Source organism: Lytechinus variegatus, chromosome 6 (genome assembly GCF_018143015.1).
Source record: "Lytechinus variegatus isolate NC3 chromosome 6, Lvar_3.0, whole genome shotgun sequence".
Classification (NCBI taxonomy): domain Eukaryota; kingdom Metazoa; phylum Echinodermata; class Echinoidea; order Temnopleuroida; family Toxopneustidae; genus Lytechinus; species Lytechinus variegatus.
In genome coordinates, this window is record NC_054745.1 from 12,025,483 (window position 1) to 12,050,597 (window position 25,115).

Below are 25,115 nucleotides of genomic sequence, written 5' to 3' on the forward strand. Positions count from 1 at the left end.
TAGCAAATTGGCAATGCGAGAAAGATGTGTGATGTCACTTGTGAACAACTCTCCCCATTACTTTAGTATATATTTCACTTGAATTGCCTCTTTTATCACATCTATCCATAGATCATGTGTTCTTTCTACATGTGGGCATGTAATACATATTTTTTAAGAATACATCATGGATAAAGCGTTTGTATCATCATAAGAAAAAGCAAAAAGAGACATTTTGAGGGTATTTTATAGTCCACCAAAGGGAAAGTTGTTCATCAGTGACATCACACATCCTTGTCGCATTGCCAATGGGAGGATCTCCATAGCATTAGTGATTGCAATATTCAAATGCTCATAACTTTCTCATTATTTGTCCGATTTTTCTCAAACTTTCTTTATTCTTATTCTTTGATTTTTCTGTTTCTACAAAAGCCTATTTGTTCCAAAGGTTTCATTCCCCTTTAATTTGAATATGAATTGAAAATCTAGTACCTGTATTGTGCAAAGGAATCTGATATAAGAGTGTCATGCCTCAATAGTTCAGGCAGCATTTGAGTACAGGGTTTCAAACGAGCAGAACCTTGATTCTTCACATAGGCCCTATTCTTGTTCTCTATTCATTTGGAAGAACCCGAGTATATTCAGAGCTCATTATTGATAAACCTATCTCTTATTTCTATCGGACTTTTCAAACTTCATTGAACTAGTATATAGCGTTTATGCATGTAGTGTGTGAATGGACTGTCTGGGACTTCCGATTTTTTCGAGTCATTTCACCACGATTTCACTATCGACGAAGACTCTTGTCGAATGTGACAGGAAGGGTTTTTATTGATCAACGGAATAATTTGATACGTTTAAGGTGTATTTTTGTCGAACTTTTCAGGAAACCATCTCATTCGGACGATACGTGAAGAGGGTTCGTCATTATGGCGGACAGAATGTAGTAAGTTGATATGTTGATGAAACGAGTCAGTGAAAATCGTTTGTTTACGTGATGACACCATGGATTCCCGGGTTTGATTTCGATCGGTTATTTCACTAAACATGCTCTAAAGGCCTGGTCTGGTCACCACCCGAGAGCTGTTGGAGCGGTCGTGGAGCGGTAGGGAAAGAGGGTCGAATTTCGCTCTCAAAATTGGGGAAATATTGAAAACAAAAATCGAAAACACAAAAAAAAAACAACAATCGAAATCGAAAATGGTAAACGGTAGCGAGCAGTGATGATTTTTTTCTCTCCGCTCCAACAACGCCCGGGCGGTGTGACCATGCCTTTAGCGGCGAAAGCAGGCGCGGATCCAGGAGGGGGCCGAGCCGGCCCCTCCCCCTATTTTTGACAACCTGCAGGAAAAGTGGATATATCTTGATAGCCATTACGGCAAGACTTCCATATGTCCCCTCCACTAAAATTGAAAAAAAAAACATGGAGAAGCTTTATCAAGAATTATCTAACATAATATATCTAAGAGATTTAAGAAGGAAAAGTCGGATACATAACAAAATATATGGCTTTATTCCGTCAAAATTTCGAGTGTGTGTAATTCCTAATGGCATCGGTTTATTTAGTCAGAAAAAATAAATACCCAATACTCTTGGAGAGTAGACCAGGCGTAATGTTTCAACTAATGTTTCTACTTTCACGATCTCATTCAAATTTACTGAAAGCAGCGCTAATCCATTATGCGTCAAAATTTTATAACCACAAAAACGACAAATTGATATAGGCGTAAATATTCATATCTGAATGACACGCGCCTCAAAACCCAAGCTAACAACAACAACTAAACTAGTTTTAGGAAGGCAGTGAGAACGGTGTCTCCAATCTTGGCTTTAAATGGGCGTTGTGGCGTGCGCCTGTGCGCCAAGCTGTTGGGAAGTTATACAAATTGATGCAGAGGTTCGAGCCCTGGTCACGTCTTTCGGATGGTGACGTTAAAGGTCGGGCCCAGACGTAAATAATCATATCTGATTGATACACGTCTGACAAAACTCAAATACACACACACAACCCATGGCTTTCAACAATTCCTGCTAGCTCAGTGAGTAAGGCGACAGACTAGAGATGCTTCGTTAATTCTGCAGCGAGAGGTTCGAATCCAAGTTCCCACCGGAAGTGATCAAAAAAAGAAGAAAAAAGAGAAAGACAGAAGGGGGTTTTGGAGAAGTATTTTTTAGAATTAGTGGAGGGACATATGGAAGTCTTTCCGAAACTACAAAAACAGAAAGAAAAGTAAAAAGGAGGTATTATACCCATTGGCATAACTACGGGGGGCATGGGGGGGCACGTGCCCCCCCAATCGGCTGGCAAAAAAAAAACGAGGAAAAGGAGAAAAAAAGGGAGAAAAGAAGAGAAACGTAGTCGGGATGAATAAATTTTGTCCATTATAAATGTTATATCATATTATAATTATGTTATTACATAAGAAGCATTTTTCATAACTTTATGAAACATTATTTGCTCAGGGCCTATGTCTTTATTGTTTCTGGTGCTCGCATAGACTGTTTAACGAGATATATAATCCTGTTGTACTAAAACCTCCCGTTTTCAAATCAATATACTGTACACCAAATATATTTCCTTGCTATTCGAGTTATTATTATTTCAATGTAGTGACATTTGCTTCTTTTTCATGACTACTTAAAAGTGATTGCCCTATTTAAGGTCTTAATGTAAAACATTTCCTGTCCGTACTAACGTTCGCATTAGTTGATTGGTGAGATGACTGCTCTTCATGAATTCCTAAAATCAGTCCTTTCAATGACCATTTTTCTGATCTCAATATCAAAAATTTTCAGCTCGCGCTTCGCGCTCGCATCATTTGGTTAGTGAAATACGTACGGTCTTAGTGAATTCCTGCAAACAAGCCATATAATGCCCCTCTTCAGGACTGAATTTTATAAATTTCTAAAAGTTGCATTAGAGATGCGTGTGATAATCATGATTACCATGTCTACAAAAAGTGCTAAATGTGTTTGGATGTAATTCTAACTCAGCAAAGGATGGTACTAGCATTAGATGACTATGCTGAGATATGTATACTCTTAATAGATTCCTAAAATACATGTATATTCCCCGTTTGGGGTCAGTATATAAATTTTTGCTGGTGCCCCCCCAATACGGTGACCCACGGTACGCCACTGATTATACCCATGATATGTAATTTACAGCCTCTTAACGGCCGGCCCGACCCCGAAAGGAAACAAGAAAAACGTGAGGGGAAGAATTAGAAAATAGACTTTATATAAAAATTTTCCCTCTCGCTTCGCGCTCGCATTACCTGTGTAATGAATCACACTCAAGAGGATTAAATGACACTTCATATCCAGTTCTAAAATCAATTTGCAAACAATATTTTAGCTGGCACATCAAGCTTTTATTATTTTGTTTAATTTATGCAAACTGTGATATTGTGATTTGTGAGATATCTATCTTCTTTGCAAATTCTTTCCAAAATTTGTCAAAATGCTCCTTTATCATGTCAGTATATAAAAAATAAGCTCATGCTTCGTGCTCACATTCAATTGTTTGAGACACACAGCTTGTTCTGTATTTAAATAAAAACGCGCTTGCACTGTCCAGTTTTCAGGTCGGAATATCAATTTTTTTCATGTGAACAGTCATCATGGGTGGTTAAATGCTTTAAACAATAGCAATGTCAGTAAAAGAAAATTGCAAAAAATGGATCAGTCAGTGCATGGCTGGTTACAGGCATTAAACAATAGCAAAACATTAACAAAGTCTGTTCACATGAAAATATCATGTCATACTGGAAGAGGAATATTGTCTGGTCATGTGTACATACAATAATTTGCCTTTAATCAAATATCGAATATTTTAACTTTTATAAGTGTCCAAGAACTTTTTTTGCTGAGTGTATATATACACATATCTCTGAGTTTGGCCATTAATTTCTCCCAACTCCCGGTTTGACACAATCCATATTTGATATCATTCAAAAGATCATTTAATCTTCTTTAAAATGATACCATTCTTGTTATGATCATGCCATCACGAAAAGAGCAGGATTTAAAAGTGTTGGATGAGGTCTGAATTGAAAAGCTTCAAAACGAGCAAAATAGTAATGAAGGGTCAAAAAGAACATTTGTCTGTCAATAGAGATGAAAATCCATTCAAATAAAGCCCCAGTTTCTTCATTTTTTGTTTTATTGTGGTTTATGTAGTGATGGTTCTGTGAGATAACATGGTTTCAGTCGTGGTTTGACATACCCATGCATGTTTGTTATGTGTTTGCTTGTGCAGAAGTGGGGTTGAACGTTAATGTTAATGATATAAAGCATGAAAGAAAGAAACCGCTGTGAAACTCATCTCCACGAAAAAGGAACATTGACTTTCAGTATTGTGTCATTTTGCATTTTTTTAAACTTTGACCTTGTCCCACATTTCAAGGCACTCCACCTCCATGTAAACCATGTAGGGTATGATTTTAAAGAGAAATGATCTTTTCATTGGTATCAATAGCACATTAATATTCACTAAAACCGAGGAAGGATTAACGATCAAAATCAGATTTCCAAACTTTTTTGAGAAGTATATATATTGTTTAATTCCATTCTTACATTCTGAATGCCTTTTGTTCCCTCTTTAGCATGTATGAATGGTATTTTGGTGAAATAGGCAAGGAACAAGCAGAGAAGCTCCTGGAGGACAAGCGAGTGGGGACGTTCCTCGTACGAGACTCCACAGAAGTTAAAGGAGGCTATGTCCTCTCTGTAAGGTACGAGTTTATATGGTGTTAGAACACATGGGGGTTGGGCCTCCGGGAAGGTTCGTCCCTAAATTAACCCCCAAAGAAACTAAAAGAGTGGCCACTGAAAATGCCATGGCTATCAGTAGCGGACCGTGACCCGGCGGAGACAAAGCATTGGGGGGCACTGCATTGTTTGTGAACAATGTTGTGCCCCCCCCCTCCAATGCTTTGTCTCCTCCGGGTCACGGTCCGCCACTGATGGCTATAATGCCCGGGGGGGGGGCACTTACATTGACGAGTGGATACCATGCGCGACCCCAAAAACACGTAAAAAGGATGTCTTTTTCACGATAGGGCACGTTACGTACGTAACGTGATAAGGGTGTCAAAAACACAAAAATAATGAAAAAAGGGTAACTATTTCGCTATGAAAATTACGTGTTTAGGGTCGAATTTGCGGGGATGATAAAACAAAATTAAAATGTTTTATGAAGGATGTCCTTTTTGCCCCAACACTTCGTGTTTAGAGTGCGCGAGGTGTAGAAACTAAACCAAATAAGGTAAAGCCGACGACCGAAGGACCCGTAACAATAAAACATTCATGTACTTCGGCTTGTTTAGGGGTTCATTTCAGGGAATATTTGCCAAGAGTATCGTTTTGTTGTACTTGTTAAGGGTAGGGTTTCACACGCCAATACTTGTTAAGGGGTGCATTTTCAGAATATGGAAATTATGTGTTTAGGGTGCTTTTCGAGACCCCATGGTCGCGCATGGTATCCACACGTGAATGGAAGTGCCACCCCGGGCTATAATGTCAACATAGTCGTCTGGTGAGTTATAAATGGCGAGCTTAAAATAATGTAACCCCGTCATTGCTATTTCCTCTGTGCTGTAGTTTCATAATTTCGTTGTCGATAAAGTGGTTATCCTATACCGCTTAATCCGGTTTAATCCCTACACAGCAAAAACTGTGGTGTTAACCGGTGTACATAGAGGACCACACCAGTTATTTTACACCGGTGTTAAATTGGTGGTGTTAGTTTTACACCTATAGGTGTTATGACAACACCTTTTGTTGTTACATTTACACTCTTTGGTGTTATGTTTAATCTCTAGGGTGTAATTTTAACACCTCAGGGTGTGGTCCTCTATTAACGCCAATTGGTATCAGTTTTAACACCGCAGTTTTTACAGTGTATTCTATCAGTAACCCCATAGGACTCATGTTTTCAGCCATAAATGTATCACTTTGTGTTAAGCTTTCATTTTCTTAAAAACTTTGTACTTTGAAATAAGTATTTGTTAACAGCTAGGAAAAGCGCATTTCATGTATTAAGTGATGATCACTGTTATCAGACATCAGTATTTGCGCTTGAAATAAAAACCTGAAGAATTACATTTTGACTCTTTGATTTGGTTTAAGGGGAAAAAGTAGTCACCAATGATCAGAATCACAGATTTTTGTGGAAAATTCTGCATTTGTTTTGCCGGTATACAAATTTTCAGATTTTTTCCATTATTTTTCATATTGCCTCCTTGTATACGAAACTAACATGTCATCATGGTCATAGGAAAATATAATTTACACCACAAGTTGTGTCAAGGTCAGGAGATAAAGTGAAATATATAAAACAAAGGGGGAAATCTGAGTGTGAATAAAACAGAATGGAGAGTTGTCCAAAAATTGATAAAATCAGCCATTTTAAGCATGTTTGCCAATTTGAAGATCTCTTAGTTTTAAAATGTTGGGCAACATATTTTCCATACAACAATTGGTTAAAAAAATTATCAAAATCTGGGCAGTTTTCAACCAATTATACTGTTTAGTCTTCACACAAAGCACGCATTACTGGTTAAAAACCACCCAGAATTGGATAAAATTTTAACCAATTGTTGTCACGGTGGACAATATGTTGCTAAACATTTTAAGAGTAAGAGATCCTCAAATTGACAAACATGCTTAAAATTGCCGATTTGATCAAGTTTTGGACAACTCTCCACTTTGTTTTATACACAAATTTTGTAGAGAGAGTACAAGACTTTAACTTCCATAACTCGCCTATTAATTCTATAACCGATTTTGATGAAACAAGTTTTAGATATAGCTCCTCTCATTTGATGATAGGATTAATTTCCTTCTTGGGGTTTGGTTTCCTTTATTAGTGCAAATTAGTAGTGTAATTGTCAACATGGGTTTATAACCGGTGTAATGACTCAGTCGGTAGAGCGTCCGTCTCACAACCGGGAGGTCGAGGGTTCAAATCCTGGCCACGTCAGACCAAAGGACGTTAAAAGATGGGAGTTATTGCTACCCTGTTTGGCGTTCAACTGGCGCTGCACAGTGGCTGCCGGGCCCACGATCAATTGGGCAAAGCAAATTTTCGGAGTTTATCATTTCATGTCTATTTCGAACAATAAATTATGGATTAAAGTAAACCAAACGTATTAAGTAACAGTCAAATTAATAACAAATTGAGGAACAAAGTGCTTATCATGTAAAGTTCTATTAAAATTCTTCTCTTCCTGTCTTTTTGAATTTGACAGAGAAAAAAGTGAAGTGTGTCATTACCTTATCACAAATAGAAATGGTGAGTTTCAGATTGGTGACCAGATTTTCTCAGACCTACCCGAAATTGTCACCTTTTACCAAAGCCATTTACTAGAAACAACTTCACTGGTCGAACCGGTAAGTAATTTATCTCTTTTTAAACCACCTTTTGATAAATATCGATCTGAAACACAATTTGAAACAATTCAATTGAAGTGTTTGATCCATTCCCCTTGTGGCGTTTCTTAGCATTTACTGAGGTCTAGATAATACTCTTGATGCAGCTTATTGTAAATTCACTTTTCCTCTTCACTATATGAACTGCGAGGCTGATACTTTGGTATCCGTATTACATACAGGCCATACCTGTTATTACTATTTATTTTTCTGTCATGATTATTATCGAGATTTCCCCATCTCTTTATACTGATAGAATTTATGTCATTTGTTTCAAGGGAAGATATGAATTAAATAATTTTCTGTGCATTACCCTACACAGCAAAAACTGTGGTGTTAACCGGTGTACATAGAGGACCGCACCCGTTATTTTACACCGGTGTTAAATTGGTGGTGTTAGTTTTACACCGCCTATAGGTGTTATTACAACACCTTTTGTTGTTACTTTAGGACTGTTATTTTGACATTTGGTTTCCTTTAATAGTTTAGTTATTTATAGTTCAAGCTTTGGTATTTAGTTCAGCTATGTTTAAATTCTCCATGATTCTGTTGTCATCCATTTACATTTGACTTTCAACCTGCTTCTCCTGTCATTCCTTTCCTATTCAGATGTGTTCATTCATTACATTCCCACATCTGATTCTTTTGTTCAACATTCTTATTATGTAATCATCCCAACATCTTATTCATCTCCATCCTCTATCTCTTATTGGTTATTTTTATGAATTAGACTTTTCCACTTTCAGTTGGCTCCTCCATTCTCTTAATTTTCATTGGTTGATTTTGTGTAATTTAAATATATGCTAATTTTGTATTGCCATTATGAGTTTAGCTGAGGCAAATTAGCCCAGCAAATAAACAGTGCACTACCAGATCACTTCATAGAGTTAAGTTCTATTTTGTTCCCGTGTCTTTCGAGTTAAGTTCCCTCTTCTCCTCTCCGTTTGCTTCTGTTTGATGTGTGATCGAGCTTATGTTACTCCTTCAGTTATTTAATTTCCCCATAAACTGTATTTTTTTTCAACCCCACATTACATTTACACTCTTTGGTGCTATGTTTAATCTGTAGGGTGTAATTTTAACACCTCAGGGTGTGGTCCTCTATTAACACCAATGGGTTTCAGTTTTAACACTGCAGTTTTTACTGTGTAGGTATAACAGTACATCACTAGAGGCGTTCAAGTCAAAGATGGAAAAGAACCATCTACGATACGACTTGACATCACCTCGCCCTCTCTCTCCCGTTGCCTTAGTGGTATCACGGGTCTAATAAATTTCCCATAGAATCTTGTGTTAAAGTGGCACTTAAAAGAAAATCATAAAAAAAATAAGGAGGAAATTCGAGGGTTGAATGTTTACTACCAGTGGACAGGATATGATAATGTCTGACATGCCATATCTATCAGAAAAGGGTACCTCGACCGGTTCATTTAAAAATAAATCGGCAATTATGAAGACTATATACACCTGACAGGATCAAATCCGAGTTCTTTATTTTGGTGATTTGTCAGGGGGGCAGAAAATAGATTAGGATGAAGAGAAAAGTTTGGTTGTTTATTTGTTGTTTTTTTTCAAGTTTTTTTTTTGCACTTTCATCCCATACTTTAGTTTCGGTGTCCCGAAACCTGAAGTTTTATCAGGCCACAAATCCAGTTTACTCTTGTTTTCTCTGTTGCAGCTTACTGTAGCAGAAGAAAATCAAACGTGCTGCAAGAAACAGAAATGCATACAAAGAAAAAAAAAGGAAAAGAAATAAAAAGAAAAAGAAAAGAAAAACGAAAAAGAACAGAAAAAAAAGAAGAAAAATAATCAAAAAAGAAAAAAGAAAAGAAAAAGAAAGAAAAAAAAGAAAAAAGAGAAGAAAAGAAAAGAAAGAAAAGAAAAAATAACAAGAAAAAAGGAAGAAAAAGGAAAAAGAAGGAAAAAAAGAAGAAAAAAAAGAAAAGAGAATAAAAAAAGAATGGAAAAGGAAAAAAAATATAGTAAGCTTTTGAAAATGAACAAAATCTGTGGCAAAAATAGTCAATCGTGACTGGAGGCAACCAAGGAAAGAAGAAGAAGAAGAAATTCATCACTTGAGAGAGTAAAATGGCCCTAATTCTTCCGCCAGTAAAAAAAGTCCAAAGTAGCGATGTATCTTTCCAATTTGGAAAATAAAGGAAGTTCGGTATAGGTACCCTCCTTAGAAGCAGTGTTAGATTGTCAGTCACATTCATTCATTTTTGTCAATCAGCAATATCAAATTAAAAAAAAAATAGAATGGGTTGGCTCGAATTAATATCTTTTGCCAGTTGTAATTAAGCCCGTGCAACCTATACATCGTGACCGAGAACAAAGCTAACTTTTCCCTTTTCATGAAATCAAATAGTTAACACCCAACGGGGGCACTCGACCAAAAAAGGTGGTGGGGTGTGCCGCGGGCGAGACAAAAACGGGGGCCTTGGAGCGGGCTTATTGTACAAAGGAGGGTCCTCGGAACGGGCTTTGAAACTACAAATGTTTGTGAAAACGGAAGTCCTTGGAACGGATCGCCAGCGTCATGATTGTGTGAGTGCTTATATGTGCATCCGTATGGAACGGCCATGCGTGCATGATGCAGCTAGGCTGCGCTCGCGTACTGGCTTAGGTGATGGTCGGACAGCGCTCTGCGGCCCCTTTTCTTCAAAATTGCAGCTCATTATAGCAGATCAATGCGATCGGAACGGCGTAACGAAAAATATGCGATCATTTGCAGCAGATTTCTTTTTTCTCGATAACTAGAAAATGCTATGCCTTGAAGCGGAAATTTGAGTGAAAATTGGGGTCCCCTCCGATATACTGAGTGCACCCCCCCCCGGAGTAAACATCCCTATCGAGGTGAATAATGATTTACTATCATTCATGCGAGTGTTGAAGGTCTTATCAAGTGTCCACCCGCATGCGAATCTTTTTCGGCCTGTTTCGATATAAGTTTTAATGACCTTTCAAGTCTGAATAAATGTAGGGGAAAGCGGGGTAAGTTGAGCATAGGGGCAAGTTGAGCCACCACCCCCAGGCCAATAATGAATGAGTCAGACATTGTGGTGGTGTAATGCATTGATTACATAATCCTTAACCCCACCACGTTGTTTTCAACTTTCAATAAAAAATACTTCTTAGAGGGAAAAATACAAATTTCAGCCAAAAAAGTAAAAAAAGGAGTGAAATAGTTCAGTGCTTTTACCAACACACGTCTTTACCAACACACGTCTTTAATTATATCATAGAAATAAGAACAATATCGTTAGTCCAGGTATGGATTCTCATTTTTGTCATAGTCTTTTACATGATGGATGCATAAGAAATGTGTGGATGTGAAAATATCGCATTGAGTTCGGACTGGGGTAACTTGTCCCGGCCAACATGGGCAAGTTGAGCCATGGTAATTCTTATGGTAATGTACATAATAAAAAAAATGAAAAAATCCTTAAAAAGCCATTGATATGCAGGTAGAACAGAGTCAATTCACATGACAGCTCTTTTACTTTTAGAGGATGTTTGTATTTATAGAGAATTAGCAAGTGAAAATACTTTAAAGGACAAGTCCACCCCAAGAAAAACTTGATTTGAATAAAAAGAGAAAAATTCAACAAGCATAACACTGAAAATTTCATCAAAATCGGATGTAAAATAAGAAAGTTATGACATTTCAAAGTTTCGCTTCATTTTACAAAAACAGTTATATGAACGAGCCAGCTACATCCAAATGAGAGAGTCGATGTCATTCACTCACTATTTCTTTTGTTTTTTATTGTTTGAAATAAGAATTTTTTTATTTTCTCGTCATTGTCATGTGAAATGAAGTTTCATTCCTCCCTGAACACGTGGAATTCCATTATTTTAACATTTTGTGCTTCAGGCAAGGAGGTCCCAATCGTCAAATTCGTAAAAAAATGAAATATTGTATAATTCAAACAATAAAAAAACTAAAGAAATTGTGAGTGAGTGACATCATCAACTCTCTCATTTGGATGTTACTGGCTCGTTCATGTAATTATTTTGTTAAAAATAAACGAAACTTTGAAATGTCATAACTTTCTTTCTTATTTTACATCCGATTCTGATCAAATCTTCAGCATTGTGCTTGTCTGATTTTTCTCTATTGATTCAAATCAACATTTTTCTGAGGTGGACCTGACCTTTAAATACAAAAGTGACATGCCGGTTCTTCCCGCAGACATTTTGTACATAGTTTTTGTGGCTCAACTAATCCCAAAGATGGGGCAAGTTGAGCCATTTTACATTTTTTTTTCAAAGGTCACAATCACTTTCATGGGGGGGGGGGGGATTAGAAAGGTAGGTGACAAATATTTCCCAAGAATGAGATTTAAAAGCAAGGTACTTTTTTCTACAATATTATTAGTCGTATTAATTCTAACATGCAAAATGCAGAAAGGGTCACCACTTACCCCGCATTCATCTACTATACATACATGGATGCATATTATAGTACAAGCAAAAACTGTAGTGTTAACCGACCGGTGGACATTAGTCTGCATGCACAGACCCTCATTGGAACTTTGATCAACAAGTGTGCCTCCACGCAAAGACTAGCACATACAAAACTTGCTGAGCGAGAGAGCCTTAAGTACACAAGGCATGAGTAGGCTGCACATTCAGACCCTTATTTCGAGTGAAGGGTTTGCCCAGCAGACTAGGTGGACATAGAGGACCACACCAGTTATTTTACACCGGTGTTAAATTAGTGGTGTTAGTTTTACACCTATAGGTGTTATTAAAACACATTGGGTTGTTACATTTACACTCTATGGTGTTATGTTCAATCTTTAGGGTGTAATTTTAGCACCTCAGGGTGTTTAACACCAATTGGTGTCAGTTTTAACAGCACAGTACAGAAGAAAATTCATACATGGATAGCAGCAGCAGATTCTACATTTTGTTTTTAATCAAAATGGTTTTCTATGGGAAAAACCGTTGCCATGGCAACGTCCAATTTGAACCATTATGGTGACTTTGAATATATGGAAATATTATTCTTTATTGAATCAGAAGCTTAACACTGTAAGATTGGGGCATTTGTACCATGTTAATCTACTAGCTACTGTAAGGGAACTGTTATTTTTTATGAATTAATCCGTTGCCATGGCAACGGCCAAAGACGTCATTTATGTATTGGGTAACATATTCGTCTTACTGTTCAGCACCCTCAACATAGAGGGAATGGAACAAAAGAATTCTGATTCTAAAAAAATGTAAAAAAAAACACAAAAAACGACTTTAGCTTTGACGGATCTGTGAGTGGTCAGGAAGACACAGTCGGGTTTTAAAAGTTGTTTATAAATTTACACACAACTTTACAGATCAGTGGTGCCAAGTGATCTACATAGGGATCATGGAGCTATTAACAGTTAACTATTAATAGCTCTATGATAGGGATAGAATTAAGGTAACCAGTCGTGCGTAAAGTCTTGCGTAACCTTATGAACAGAAACACGATCTACATGTTCGGAACAGTGTAATAACGTTCGTCCAGCCTCGCTTATTTTCCACCGTCAATCTAAAGATATTTGGGATCGCTTTGCCCGGGGCGCCGGGGGGGGGGGGCAGTCAAATGAATTGCTGTACACATGCGTGATCAAATTATTTTGAAACATCCCCTTAACGAGTTTTCTCTGTGCGCAAAATGACACCCTTAAATCATAGGCCTACCCTAAGTATACGCGTTCGACAGGCGCGATACCCATATTGACCAGGGGAACTCTGAGCCACTTTTTACTTCAAAATTATTTTAGCAAGAAAAAAAAATCCAGAAGATATATACAACTGCCATTTCAAGGGGAGCTAGGAGCCGGGACAATTCGTGTATGTTTATTTTTTTAATTGGGTCATCGCGAGGGGGGGGGGGAGCGCGTCTGAAAATGGGCATGACGATTGTAAAAGGAGCTTAATAGAGACTTTTTTAATGATTTTTTTCTTTTTGTTTAATACTGATAAGCTTTAAATGGTATATAGCTAGGGTTGGGAGATATATGACGAAATGAAAATACTTGAAAAAATTTTAAACACCCAGCTAAGATCCATTTCATATGATAAGAAACAGAGGCGATGGATCAAGGCATCGATGACCCCCCCCCCCCCCACTTATCACAACCTCATTGAATTAATACTGACGATTCGTCTCATGGCATTGCGCATGCCAAAAGAATAAATAAAAGTGAAATACATTATATAATGCTTTGATCTCACAAAAAGACTCAAGTTTGGCTCAAATTGGTTGTCGATGGCATATCCAGGCTGAGGCATCGACCCGTACACTGAGGCCCGTGTTCTGAAGTTGTCAGGTAGGCCATGGACTAACTCTGTGCTAAAATTATGGCAAGCCAAAAGTGTCCATTTTTTTAAATTAAATTGAATGTTCCTTGTGCTCTTTCCTGATCTTCATCGATGGTGAAGACAATCATCTAATTATACTTCCTAAACAATTATGAATGATTTGAGAGCCAAATGAGCTGAAATATGATATAGCTTCCGTTCGTGATTTATGTAACAATTGGCTCTCCATAATTAAACCACAACTTTAAACCCGACTTCAGAATACGGGCCTATGAGTCATAGCAAATTTAAGAGGAATAAATGTCGTTTAAACACAAGTGAGGACTTTTTTATTACTTATTTTTTTCTGCTTGTCAAACTTTTCAAGACACCTTAATAAGGGCCTGGCTCGTATTTTTTCCCCTTAAAAATGCCACCCCCCCTTCAGAAAATCCCGGAACTGGTTTGGTTTTCTGCCACTAAAATTGGATTTAAACTCCGCGAAAGTACTTAAAATTGTCATCTTGATCATTTTAAGTAGACACTATACACCCCTGCTATATAATATATATATATATATATATATATATATATATCTGTCTTTCTCCCATACTTGTACTGTATCAAAGCAATAGCTTCATCCAGTCGAGGCATGGCGGCTTGTCATTGTTCAAAACCCACCTTCACCCGACAAAGGAAATTATAATTGGTATGGTGTCGAAAATCTGTCTATCTGACGGTCAATCGGATTGGGTTCGCCCTAGCCACTAACCCGTCTCTGTGGTCTAGTGGTTAAGGCACCGTCGTTCAAAGCTGGGGGCCCGCATTCGATTCCCGGCAGAGACAATTTTTCGGCATCACCAATTTTTCGAAAAGGGTAGATAGCTCTGGGGAACCTCGATTTAATTAGGACCTGCTAGTAGGTCCATGATTTAAACTACGCCTACCTTTGTTCTCTTTATCCATTTCTTTCACACAATGTAAATGGCAATGGTAGGCGTAGCTTAAATCAAGGTACCCCAGAGTTATCTGCCCTTTGGAAAAATTGGTGATGGCGAAAAAATTCTCTGCCGGGAATCGAACCCGCGGACCCCCAGCTTTGAACGCCGGTGCCTTAACCACTAGACCACAGAGGCGGGTTAGTGGCAAGAGCGACCCCGATCAGATTGACAGTTGGATAAACAGATTTTCCACACTATACCAGTTATAATTTCCTTTGTCGGGTGGAGGTGGGTGTGGAACAATTTGCAACTGCAGGTTATTTACCTACTGCACCCTAAATCTTCATGTGCGAAAGGCTATCGACAATAGTCTTGCCCGACCAGACCCCGTTCGTTATGCGACAATCTTCAAAAACACCGACCATGACATGGCAACTTGGAAAAACTTATTTTTGCTCTTGCCAAATATTGTTTATAAGGTTTATTTCATAGGCATAAAATTCATCCTTTTTTCCAGAATTGTATTTTGATTTAACTTAAACTCGAATTTTCTATGTGTTTATTTTCATGAATATTCATTTTACTTGTAGAATCGTAAAAGGTGATTGTATTAAACCTTTTTTCTTTACTGTGGTGCAGCCGTCTCACAGAAGTTCCCAACCAAATCAAAGCACCGACCAAGAAGTTACCAGCACTTTAGAACGATTTAGAGTTAAATACAACTTCCCTGGTAACGTAAGTAGTAAAGGATATTAAAGGTTAAGTCCACCTCAGAAAACTGTCGATTTGAATCAATAGAGAAAAATTAGACGAGCACAATGCTGAAAATTTCATCAAAATCGGATGTAAAATAAGAAAGTTATGACATTCCAAAGTTTCGCTTATTTTTAACAAAATATTATATAAACGATCCAGTTCCATCCAAATGAGAGTCGATGACGTCACTCACTCACTATTTCTTCTGTTTTTTATTGTTTGAATTATACAATATTTCAATTTTTACGAATTTGACGAATAGGACCTCCTTGTCTGAACCACAAAATATTAAAATAATGGAATTCCACATGTTCAGGGAGTAACCGATACCGATGTACCGATCGGGATGTGCATATAACCGTTTTGTGTAATGAAGCGAAACTTTGAAATGTCATAACTTTCTTATTTTACATCCGATTTTGATGAAATTTTCAATTTTATGCTTGTTGAAAATTTTTCTCTTTTTATTCAAATCAAGTTTTTGTTGGGGTGGACTTGTCCTTTAACATTGGGTGCAGGGAAAGAAGGAAACGGAGGTGTGTGAGTGGGGGGGGGGGGGGGTAGATTTAACCCCCGAAATGCTTAAAACATCCCTCGAAACCAAACTTCAGAATGCAGGAGTCGGCTGGTTAACAACGGTGTCTCTGGATGTTTGATTTGGTTACACTTCGTAATTCCGAAGCTTCGTAATTCCGAAGGTTCGTAATTCCGAAGGTTCGTAATTCCGAAACACGTAAATTGCCTATACCTCGATGTTCGTTAATCCGAAAACGAAAAAGGGTTCGTTAATCCGAACATTTGTGGCGTTATTCCGACGGTTCATTATTCCGAAGGTTCGATAATCCGAAAACGAAATAAGGTTCGTTGTTCCGAAGGTTCGATAATCCGAAAACGAAATCAGGTTCGTTGTTCCGAACGAATTTTCGTTTGGGGGGTAAAGCCAAAAAATGAAACTCATACGTCAAAATGGGCACTTTGGTGATATTTTCACCTTAAGATTATCATCTGCTTGAAGTCATTGTGTGTTTGATAGTGATTAAGTAGAGAAAAACTTTTTTGAAGTGAATTCTTATTATGGCAAAATGTATATTTAGGCTTTATTTTTCGGGAGAGAGTATAATGAGCGAGCGGCTTGGTAAAACAAATTCAAAGGTGAAGTTGTAAAACGTTTTTTTGGAGTCAAATGGCATTATTGCGAGGTGTTGCAAGCGTGAATCACAAGCTAAAACTTTAGGGTATTTCAATAAAAAATGAAGATAAGTTTTAAAAATCCAAACAGATTTCTGCTGTCATTAAAAAGATGTGCATCTAACTAAAGAATTAACACGAGCGCAAAACGTGAGCTTAAACATACTGACCAGAAAAGGAACCTGTTAAAGAAAGCATTACGTGACCTATTTAGGATGCATATTTCACTAATCGAATGAGAGTGCGAAGCGCAAGCTGAAAATTTGCAATATTCCATCCTGAAAACTTAACTTGTATACTTTAAAAAGAGTATTTTATTTCGAAAAAAAACATGAAAAACGGCATATTTATTTTTGAAAAAGGAACTTTCCCATTTTGAAAAATATTCATTTCCCTGTTTTTTATTTCATTTTTGGGGTGCAAGTGCCCCCTGCCTCCCTCCCGGCGGATCCAACTTTCGTCAAATAGGGGGGGGGGCAATTTTTTTTCAGCCATATTTTCCTCGATCGGCAGCTTATAGTTAATTTTTGTTTGTTTCTTTGAAAGGGTAGTCCTAACAGTCAATAATTAGCTTTATACTTATAAAATAAAGTAAATATCTAATAACATAATAAACCCTTTTTAAATAATGCGAGCTATATTTGTTTTTACTATGATGGGCAATATGTTTTTGATCTTCAAAACGAGATGCCTATGTAACAAAATTTAGATAATAACTACAAGCAAGAAGCGCGAACAGAAATTTTAAATATATAAAGCTCTGTCCTGATCTAAAGGGGACATTTTAAGAACTTTTTGCAGTTAGCCATGAAGACGATGCGTGTTTCAACCAGTGGCGGCGGAACGTATTTTCCTTTTTTTTTGGGGGGGGGGGGGTGCAAAGCCAAAAAAGGGGCCAAGAGGGGCAATTTGGTGCAAACGGATAATTTCACCATGAGATTATCATCTGTGTAAAGAGGTTGTGTGTTTTGTAGTAATTAAATTGAGCAATTTTTTTTAAGTGATCACTGATTGATAAGTTATATATTTACGTTTCATTTCTGCGAGCGTAGCGAGCAAGTGGTTTGGGGAAAAAATCAAATCTGAAGATGTAAAATTCGCCTTTTTGTTCAATTACTGTTAAAAGGGCATCCTTGTGAGATGTTGCGAGCGAATCACGTGCTCAAACTTTTGGAAATTTCATGTAGGCCTAGAATGATAATAATGATATAAATATTATTTACCCAGGGAAGCCACTTCAGTTCTGAAAAAAGTTCTCCCAGCTATTTTTTTTTAAAAAGAATGCTTAGAATGTCAAATTTTCAGGTTGGAAAATCGGAAAAATTTGGCTCAAGTTTCTCGCTCGCATCAAGTATTGTTTATCATGTTTATTGAGGAACTCATTCTATTCCTGGTTACAAAAAAAGTATAAAATGTCCAGTTTTCAGGTTGGAATATCAAAATTTTAAGCTTGCGGTTTGCGCTCAGGTAAAAAAGTTTAATGCAACGGGCCCAGGGTCAGTATACAAATTACAGCTCGCCCTCGCATTAATTCTTTGTCACGATTACAAAAAATGCTCAAAATGTTTAAGTTCACGTCTTGTTACATGAAATGCCTATTAGTTTGAGCTTGCAATTCGCGCTTTCAACATCTCACATGGATCATTATTAGTATTATTTTTATTACCAGCAGAAGCTGTTATTAAAAATGACATCCCCTCCAACACAAATCCTATTATCTAGAGGTAATACTCTTACGCGACCAAAGTCTTGATCCCTGCATCTATAAACCATTTGCTTAGGCAGCAATTGCTCAGATAAAATCGAAATTAGCCTATGCTTGATCAGGGCGCCTATTCTAAATGAAGTACATGCTTTTGGTCACAACACGCGCATGTATCATAGATCGTTATTACTATCATTGCATAATAACGTGTAATCTTGTAATGACAGCACCGTTTTTGTTACCAAAATGAATTATTTTCATTTTCGGAAATATGAACCTTATTCAATTTTCGGATTAACGAACCTTGTTTCGTTTTCGGATTGACGAACCTTATTTCGTTTTCGGATTGACGAACCTTCGGAATTACGAACCTCATTTTGTTTTCGGATTGACGAACCTTCGGAATTACGAACCTTCGGAAATACGAAGCTTCGGAATTACGAATGTATGCGGTTTGGGTTAGGTTCTCCTTTCCACAATCAAAATGTCTTTCTTGATAAAAGATGACTCGATCAAGATAAAATCCGCTGTACATTATTCCGTACCAGGATGCTAGCTGTGAGAAATGTTTGTTTTTGATTGGTTCATTTTATAAAGCCTGATTTCCTTGCAATATTTCTTCAGATTATTATGATATTTCAGACATTTTTTTGAGGAAATAAAATCTGGGAATAAAATTTCAAGTCGTCACTCAAAATTTACTTAATTTCAGCACCGAATGTGTAGTAATTAACTTAATGGATTAATGTTTTTTTAACAGAAATATGGCGCAATATAAATACTGTGGATCCAGCATCAAAAGGTTACAGGTTATGTGCCAGCGAATAAATGTAAGCTCGTGGTCCCGGGGGGGGGGGGGCACTTACATTGACGAGTGGACACCATGCGCGACCAAAAAAAAACAAGTAAAAAGGATGTCTTTTTCAAGGGCACGTTCCGTACGTAACGTGATAAGGGTGTCAAAAACACCCCAAAAAATGAAAAAAAAGAGTATTTATTTCGTTAGAAAGCTACGTGTTCAGGGTCAAATTTGGGGAGATGATAAAACAAAATTAAAATGTTGTATAAAGGATGTCCTTTTTGCCCCAACAATACGTGTTAAGAGTCCGATTTTCGCGACGTGTGGAAGGTGGGGCCGTACTAAACCAAATGTGTAAAAGTATAACCGACGACCGACGGACCCGTGACATATTGCTGTACTTGTTTAGGGGTTCATTTCAGGGAATACTTGTCAAGAGTATCGTTTTGTTTCCAATACTTGTTAAGGGTAGGGTTTCACACGTCAATACTTATTAAGGGGTGCATTTTCAGAATATAGAAAATACGTGTTTAGGGTGCTTTTCGAGACCCCATGGTCGCGCACGGTATCCACTCGTCAATGGAAGTGCCACAACCCCCCCCCCCCCGGCTCGTGGTATAGTCTGAAGGAAAATAATGACAATGTCCATTTTCCTGTTAAAAAAAAGATCAAGAAAAGTTATTTGATTATTAAAAATGTTTTCTAATTCTCCGAATGTCTTCCATTTTCGGTCAGGATCCTGAAGATTTACCTGCTCGAAAAAACGACATACTAACGCTTTTAAAACGAGAAGAACAACAATGGTTTATGATGCGCAATGTTGAGGGGAAAGAAGGAATGTTCCCTTCTAATTACCTTGAGTCGGTAAGTATAGGCAAAGAAAATAATGAAATAAATTAAAATGATATATTTAAGTATTTCCATGCTTACAGTGAATAAAATGGATGGAGTCTGTGAGTAGACAAAAAGCAATAGATATGACAATATTTCTTGGGCTACTTTTGTGACCTGCAAAAATGGATGGAGGCAGTAAGGAGACAAATGAAAACAGAACATTTTGAAAATAATTGTTGGTGTATTTCTTTTCCTGCAGTAAATAAAATGGATGGCGTCTGAAGAGTAGGCAACTGACAACAAAACAAATGAGAATAGTTTTTTTTTTGGGGGGGTACATTGAATAAAATGGATGAAAACTGTATGCAGGCAAACGGCGAAAGAAAAGAATTCTTGCCAGGCTATTTTTGTTGCATGCAATAAATAGAATGGATGTCAATGAATGTAGAATTGTATCATTAAATGAATGGTGTTTTGGGTGAATAATTATTTCATAGTAGTTTCCAGCACTGCTGCTGTATTGAATCGCGTAATGCAGGTGAGACAGCCAGAGGCACTTGATTGATTTGTGACGTCATAATTAGCAGCATTCCTTCATATTGTATGGTAGAAAATCAATGAAATATCATTTTCTCAGAAAATTATTTTTTTTTAATTGTATCTTCAGTATATCAATACGCACATGATTTTACACCCTCTCCTCAAAATCATGAAAATTAAAATTTTAAAAAGTAATCACGAACCATTGAAAATGAAATTTATGCATAACATATAGCTGTTCGTTTATGACGTCACAATTGAATAAAAACATGACTTCTTCTAATTTAACTGCTAAATGGATTTTCTCAAACCTTCACAAATTATTTTTTTCCTGCTATTTTACAACCAGGTATTCGTCAGGGTGAACTTCCCCTGCACTGTAAAAACTGCGGTGTTAAAACTGACACCAATTGGTGTTAATAGAGGACCACACCCTGAGGTGTTAAAATTACACCCTAGAGATTAAGCGTAACACCAAAGAGTGTAAATGTAACAACAAAAGGTGTTGTAATAACACCTATAAGTGTAAAACTAACACCACCAATTTAACAAATAACTGGTGTGGTCCTCAATGTACACCGGTTAACACCACAGTTTTGCTGTGTATTTTGTATTGACAATGGCTTTCTATTTTGATTTTTTTTATTCATTTTTTTGTAGTCGCCTGTTGAACCTCAACCCGGTAGTGGGCAAGAAGGACTGTACACTCCTCCTCAGGACGAGACGGTAAGTAGGCAGATAAGGAATTGAAAATGAAATATATATTGTCATGCCTACAGTGAATAAAAAATATGGAGTCTTCAGGTAGACAAACCCCAAAATATCATATTTCTGTGTCTGCAAAAGTGGATAGGGACTGTATAAGGCAAATAAAAACAGAATTGAAAATATTTCTTGGGATATATTTCTTTTCCTGCAGTAAATAAAATGGATGGCGGCTGAAAGTAGGCAAATAAAAAAAAGAAATGAGAATAGCTTTTGGGGGTACATGTATTTCCATGTCTACAATAGATAAAATGGATGAGGCTTTGAGTAGCAAACAACAAAAGAAATGAGAGTAGTTTATTGGGGGATATGTATTTCCATGTCTGTAATAAATAAAATGGATGGGGGCTGTATATAGGCAAACAGGAAAAGATATGAAAATATTTGTTGCCAGTCCAGGCTTGGGAAATTCACCCTGACAAGTTTATTGTAAAAAAAAAGCAAAAATAAAATTAATAACAAATATTGGCGAAGGTTTGAGTAAAATCTACCAAAGAATAAAAAAGTTGTTAGAATTTTGATTCCTTGATTTTGTGATGTCATCAGCTTTCCTTCGTATCGTATGGTAGAAAATCAATGAAATATCATTTTCTCAGAAATACATGATTTCACACCCTTTCCTAATAATTTTTTTTAAGGTCATCACGAACTATTAAAAGGAAATTTATGCCTTTTATATAACATAACCATATGGGACAGCTGCTCGTTTATGATGTCATGCACAAATAGAAAACCTGAAATTCTAATAACTTTCAATCTTTAATGGATTTTCCTTTTTATCATTTTTTCAGCTATTTTTACAACCAGGTTTTCGTCAGGGTGTACCATGTATTTTTGTATTGACAAAGGCTTTCTATTCTTTTTGTAGTTGCCTGAACTTCCAACCAAGCTTTACACCTCTGTTATACCATATGCAAAAGCGATACAGGATAGAGCTCCCCTCGAATACGACCCGTCAGAGCTAAAATTTACGGTAAGGCAAGAAACCAGACCCAATTATTACCATTAGCCTATTGGATTATTCATGGTGTTGTGCTAATGAAATAAAAGTTATTGTTAAAATTCAATAACTTTGTTATCAGTTTTCAGAATTTGATGACGTTTTCAGTCGTTTGCTCTTCATGAATTTTAATCTGTTAGTTAAGATTATTTAGTTTCAGCCCCGAGTCTCTCTCGAAGTGCTTTGTCCGGAGACGTATAGGTGGTGATCATTGCCTGGCACAAATCTCCATTCCTTGCTGTTTGAATCAGCTCCACCTCCCTCTCCCACACCTCTCTCTGTATGCATACATTTGTAATTCCGAAGCTTCGTTATTCAGAAGGTTCGGATATGCGGATGGTTCGTTATTCCGAAGGTTCGTATTTCCGAATGTTCGTAATTCCGAAGGTTCGTTAGTCCGAAAACGAAGTGAGGTTTGTAATTCCGAAGGTTCGTTAAGCCGAAAATGAAGTGAGGTTCGTAATTCCAAAGGTTCATTAGTCAGAAAACTAAATGATTAACTAACGTTATTTCGTTTTCGGACTAACGAACCTTCGGAACAACGAACCTTATTTCGTTTTCGGATTATCGAACCTTCGGAACAACGCCACAAATGTTCGGATTAACGAACCCTTTTACGTTTTTGGATTAAGGAACATCGACGTATAGGCAATTTGCGTGATTCGGAATTACGAACCTTCGGAATTACGAAGTGTATACCCTGCGTTCTGTAATCCATGCATTCAATCTGGTCATCCAATCCATCCGTTTCCTAGCTTGTTTTACCCCTATCACCCTCTATCTTCCCTGTCAACACTAAAAATGTTCAAGATTATCCTTTCCAATTACATGTCCTACAAAACTAATTCGCCTTATTCGTATGGGCCTATCTAACGCTTTCTCTCCACACAAGGGTCCCGTAACACAAAGGTTAGCGATTAATCGAATGCTTGGTTTTTACGATTGATTGTACATTGTAGTCAATGAAATCAATCTGTTTCTGTTTGTGGTAACTCCCGTAAGAACTCGGCAGGACCGCATCTTTTGCTGGTAAACGCCAAGCTGGTATAACCAATTACCTTGGAAACATTTTACGTCTAGGTTAATCAGCCATAGTGGCTGACATAATAGACGACAGATATCACTCTTGGGCCTTTTTATCAAAGTGGAGACAATGGCAGAGTGGGGATTCGAACTCACAACCTTACTATTATGAGTCCATTGCTCAAACCACTGGACCACACGAATCGTAGAAAATGCTCTACGATCAATGCTAAGTTTTGAGTTACAGGCCCCCTGCTCTTCGTAGGAGCTCTTCCTTGGTTAATTGTTACGTCAGTCACTGAACTAGTGACGTCAGTCCGTGGAGTCCCTGGGGACCGTTTCATGAAAGTTGTCAGCACTGACAAGTTGTCTTTCTCCGACAGTTACCATAGTAACAGTCAGAGGCCAGTGCCTTTCAGCCAATCAAAACCAAGGATTTCACTGAAATTGTCAGTGACTGACAATTTACTCAGTGCTGACATCTTTCATGAAACACCCACCTGGTTATCCCATTCGACAATGTAGAGAAACCAGCCTTTCGGGCTTCTGCCGCGGCATTTCAGGCGCTGACACCACATTTCTGGCTTGCACTATTGTACAGCAAACATAAGGATGTATAGTGTCACCTGACCTCTTTTTAGTCCCAGTGAGTGATACTGACTGGCTCTCTTGTTTATTGGTTCAAATTTGATTAAATGCACCACCAGACCCGAAATTTTCATCCAATGATATTCAATGGAGCGTCATTCCTTTTGGTAAGGCGCTGCACAAAAGATATTCTGTGTTTGAGCTGATAAAACCATATTTCATTTTATATATGGCTTTCAAGACTTGAGTAAATAAAAGTTGATAGAATTGGCAAATGATGATAAAACATCGTCAATAATTTTATCATAACTAGAGGACACTATCATGCTTTAGACAACGTTCGAACTCCGTATAAAGACATTAGGAGAGCTCATACACTGTAAAAACTGTGGTGTTAAAACTGACACTAATTGGTGTTAATAGAGGACCACACCCTTAGGTGTTAAAACAGCATCCTAGAGATTGAAAATAACACCAAAGAGTGTAAATGTAACAACCATAGGTGTTGTAATAACACCTATAGGTGTAAAACTAACACCACCAATTTAACACCGGTGTAAAATAACGGATGTGGTCCTCTATGTACACCAGTTAATACCACGGTTGTTGCTGTGTAGGAGAGCTCATACCAGTACAACATACAGACTCATCCTGTTTTTTAACATTTATTTTCACCTTCTCTGTTCTATGTATTTTCCACTCACAGAAAGGAGACTTCATTAAAGTGTTGAAACAGAATAAGGACGGCATTTGGGAGGGCGAGTTATCCAACGGCAGGAGAGGCGTTTTCCCTTCCAGTTACGTAGAAATCCTTCCGCAAGAGGAAGCGGACAAAATATTACAAGGACAAAACACCAGTTAAGAGTGAATGGAGAGTACTCAACAAATTCCTTCTCTTTCATATCATCATTCTTGTTGGAATGACTTGGAGATTGATGGAAGACAGGGGCGTCGATCCATTTTTCAGATTTGGGGGGAAAATCATGAATCAATGTTCCAAAGGCGCTCGATCACACAAAAAGAACAAACTTACCCACACACACACACATAGGTGTGTGTGGGTGAGCCCTGATGAGAAAGAGACACATAGTATACTGACATGAAAACAGGAAAAAGGTACTTGTTAAGGACTGTTAGTAGTAACTCATGAGGAGGATAGATAGCCTACATGTATCTCACTACACAGATAATGCGAGTGCCGAGAGCGAGCTGAAATTTCTTTATATTCTGACCTGAAAGCTTGATATTCTAAGCATTTTTGGTACCAATGAT

At 37.5% G+C, this 25,115-nt stretch overlaps 1 protein-coding gene across 2 annotated transcripts; it reads left to right on the plus strand.

The window, feature by feature from the left end:
* The first annotated feature begins 550 nt into the window (after positions 1–550).
* Positions 551–24,862, plus strand: LOC121417009 (crk-like protein). 2 transcript variants are annotated; one of them, XM_041610547.1, is made up of 8 exons: positions 557–925; positions 4,587–4,715; positions 7,233–7,374; positions 15,285–15,380; positions 19,829–19,957; positions 21,128–21,193; positions 22,101–22,205; positions 24,550–24,862. In XM_041610547.1, the coding sequence occupies exons 1-8, from the start codon at positions 909–911 to the stop codon at positions 24,703–24,705; spliced, it is 840 nt and encodes a 279-aa protein (XP_041466481.1). In that variant the 5' UTR covers positions 557–908; the 3' UTR covers positions 24,706–24,862. The 2 variants fall into 2 exon arrangements, with proteins under 2 accessions (XP_041466482.1, XP_041466481.1); XM_041610548.1 differs by lacking the exon at positions 22,101–22,205 and having other exon boundaries at positions 551–925.
* The last annotated feature ends 253 nt before the right edge of the window (positions 24,863–25,115 follow it).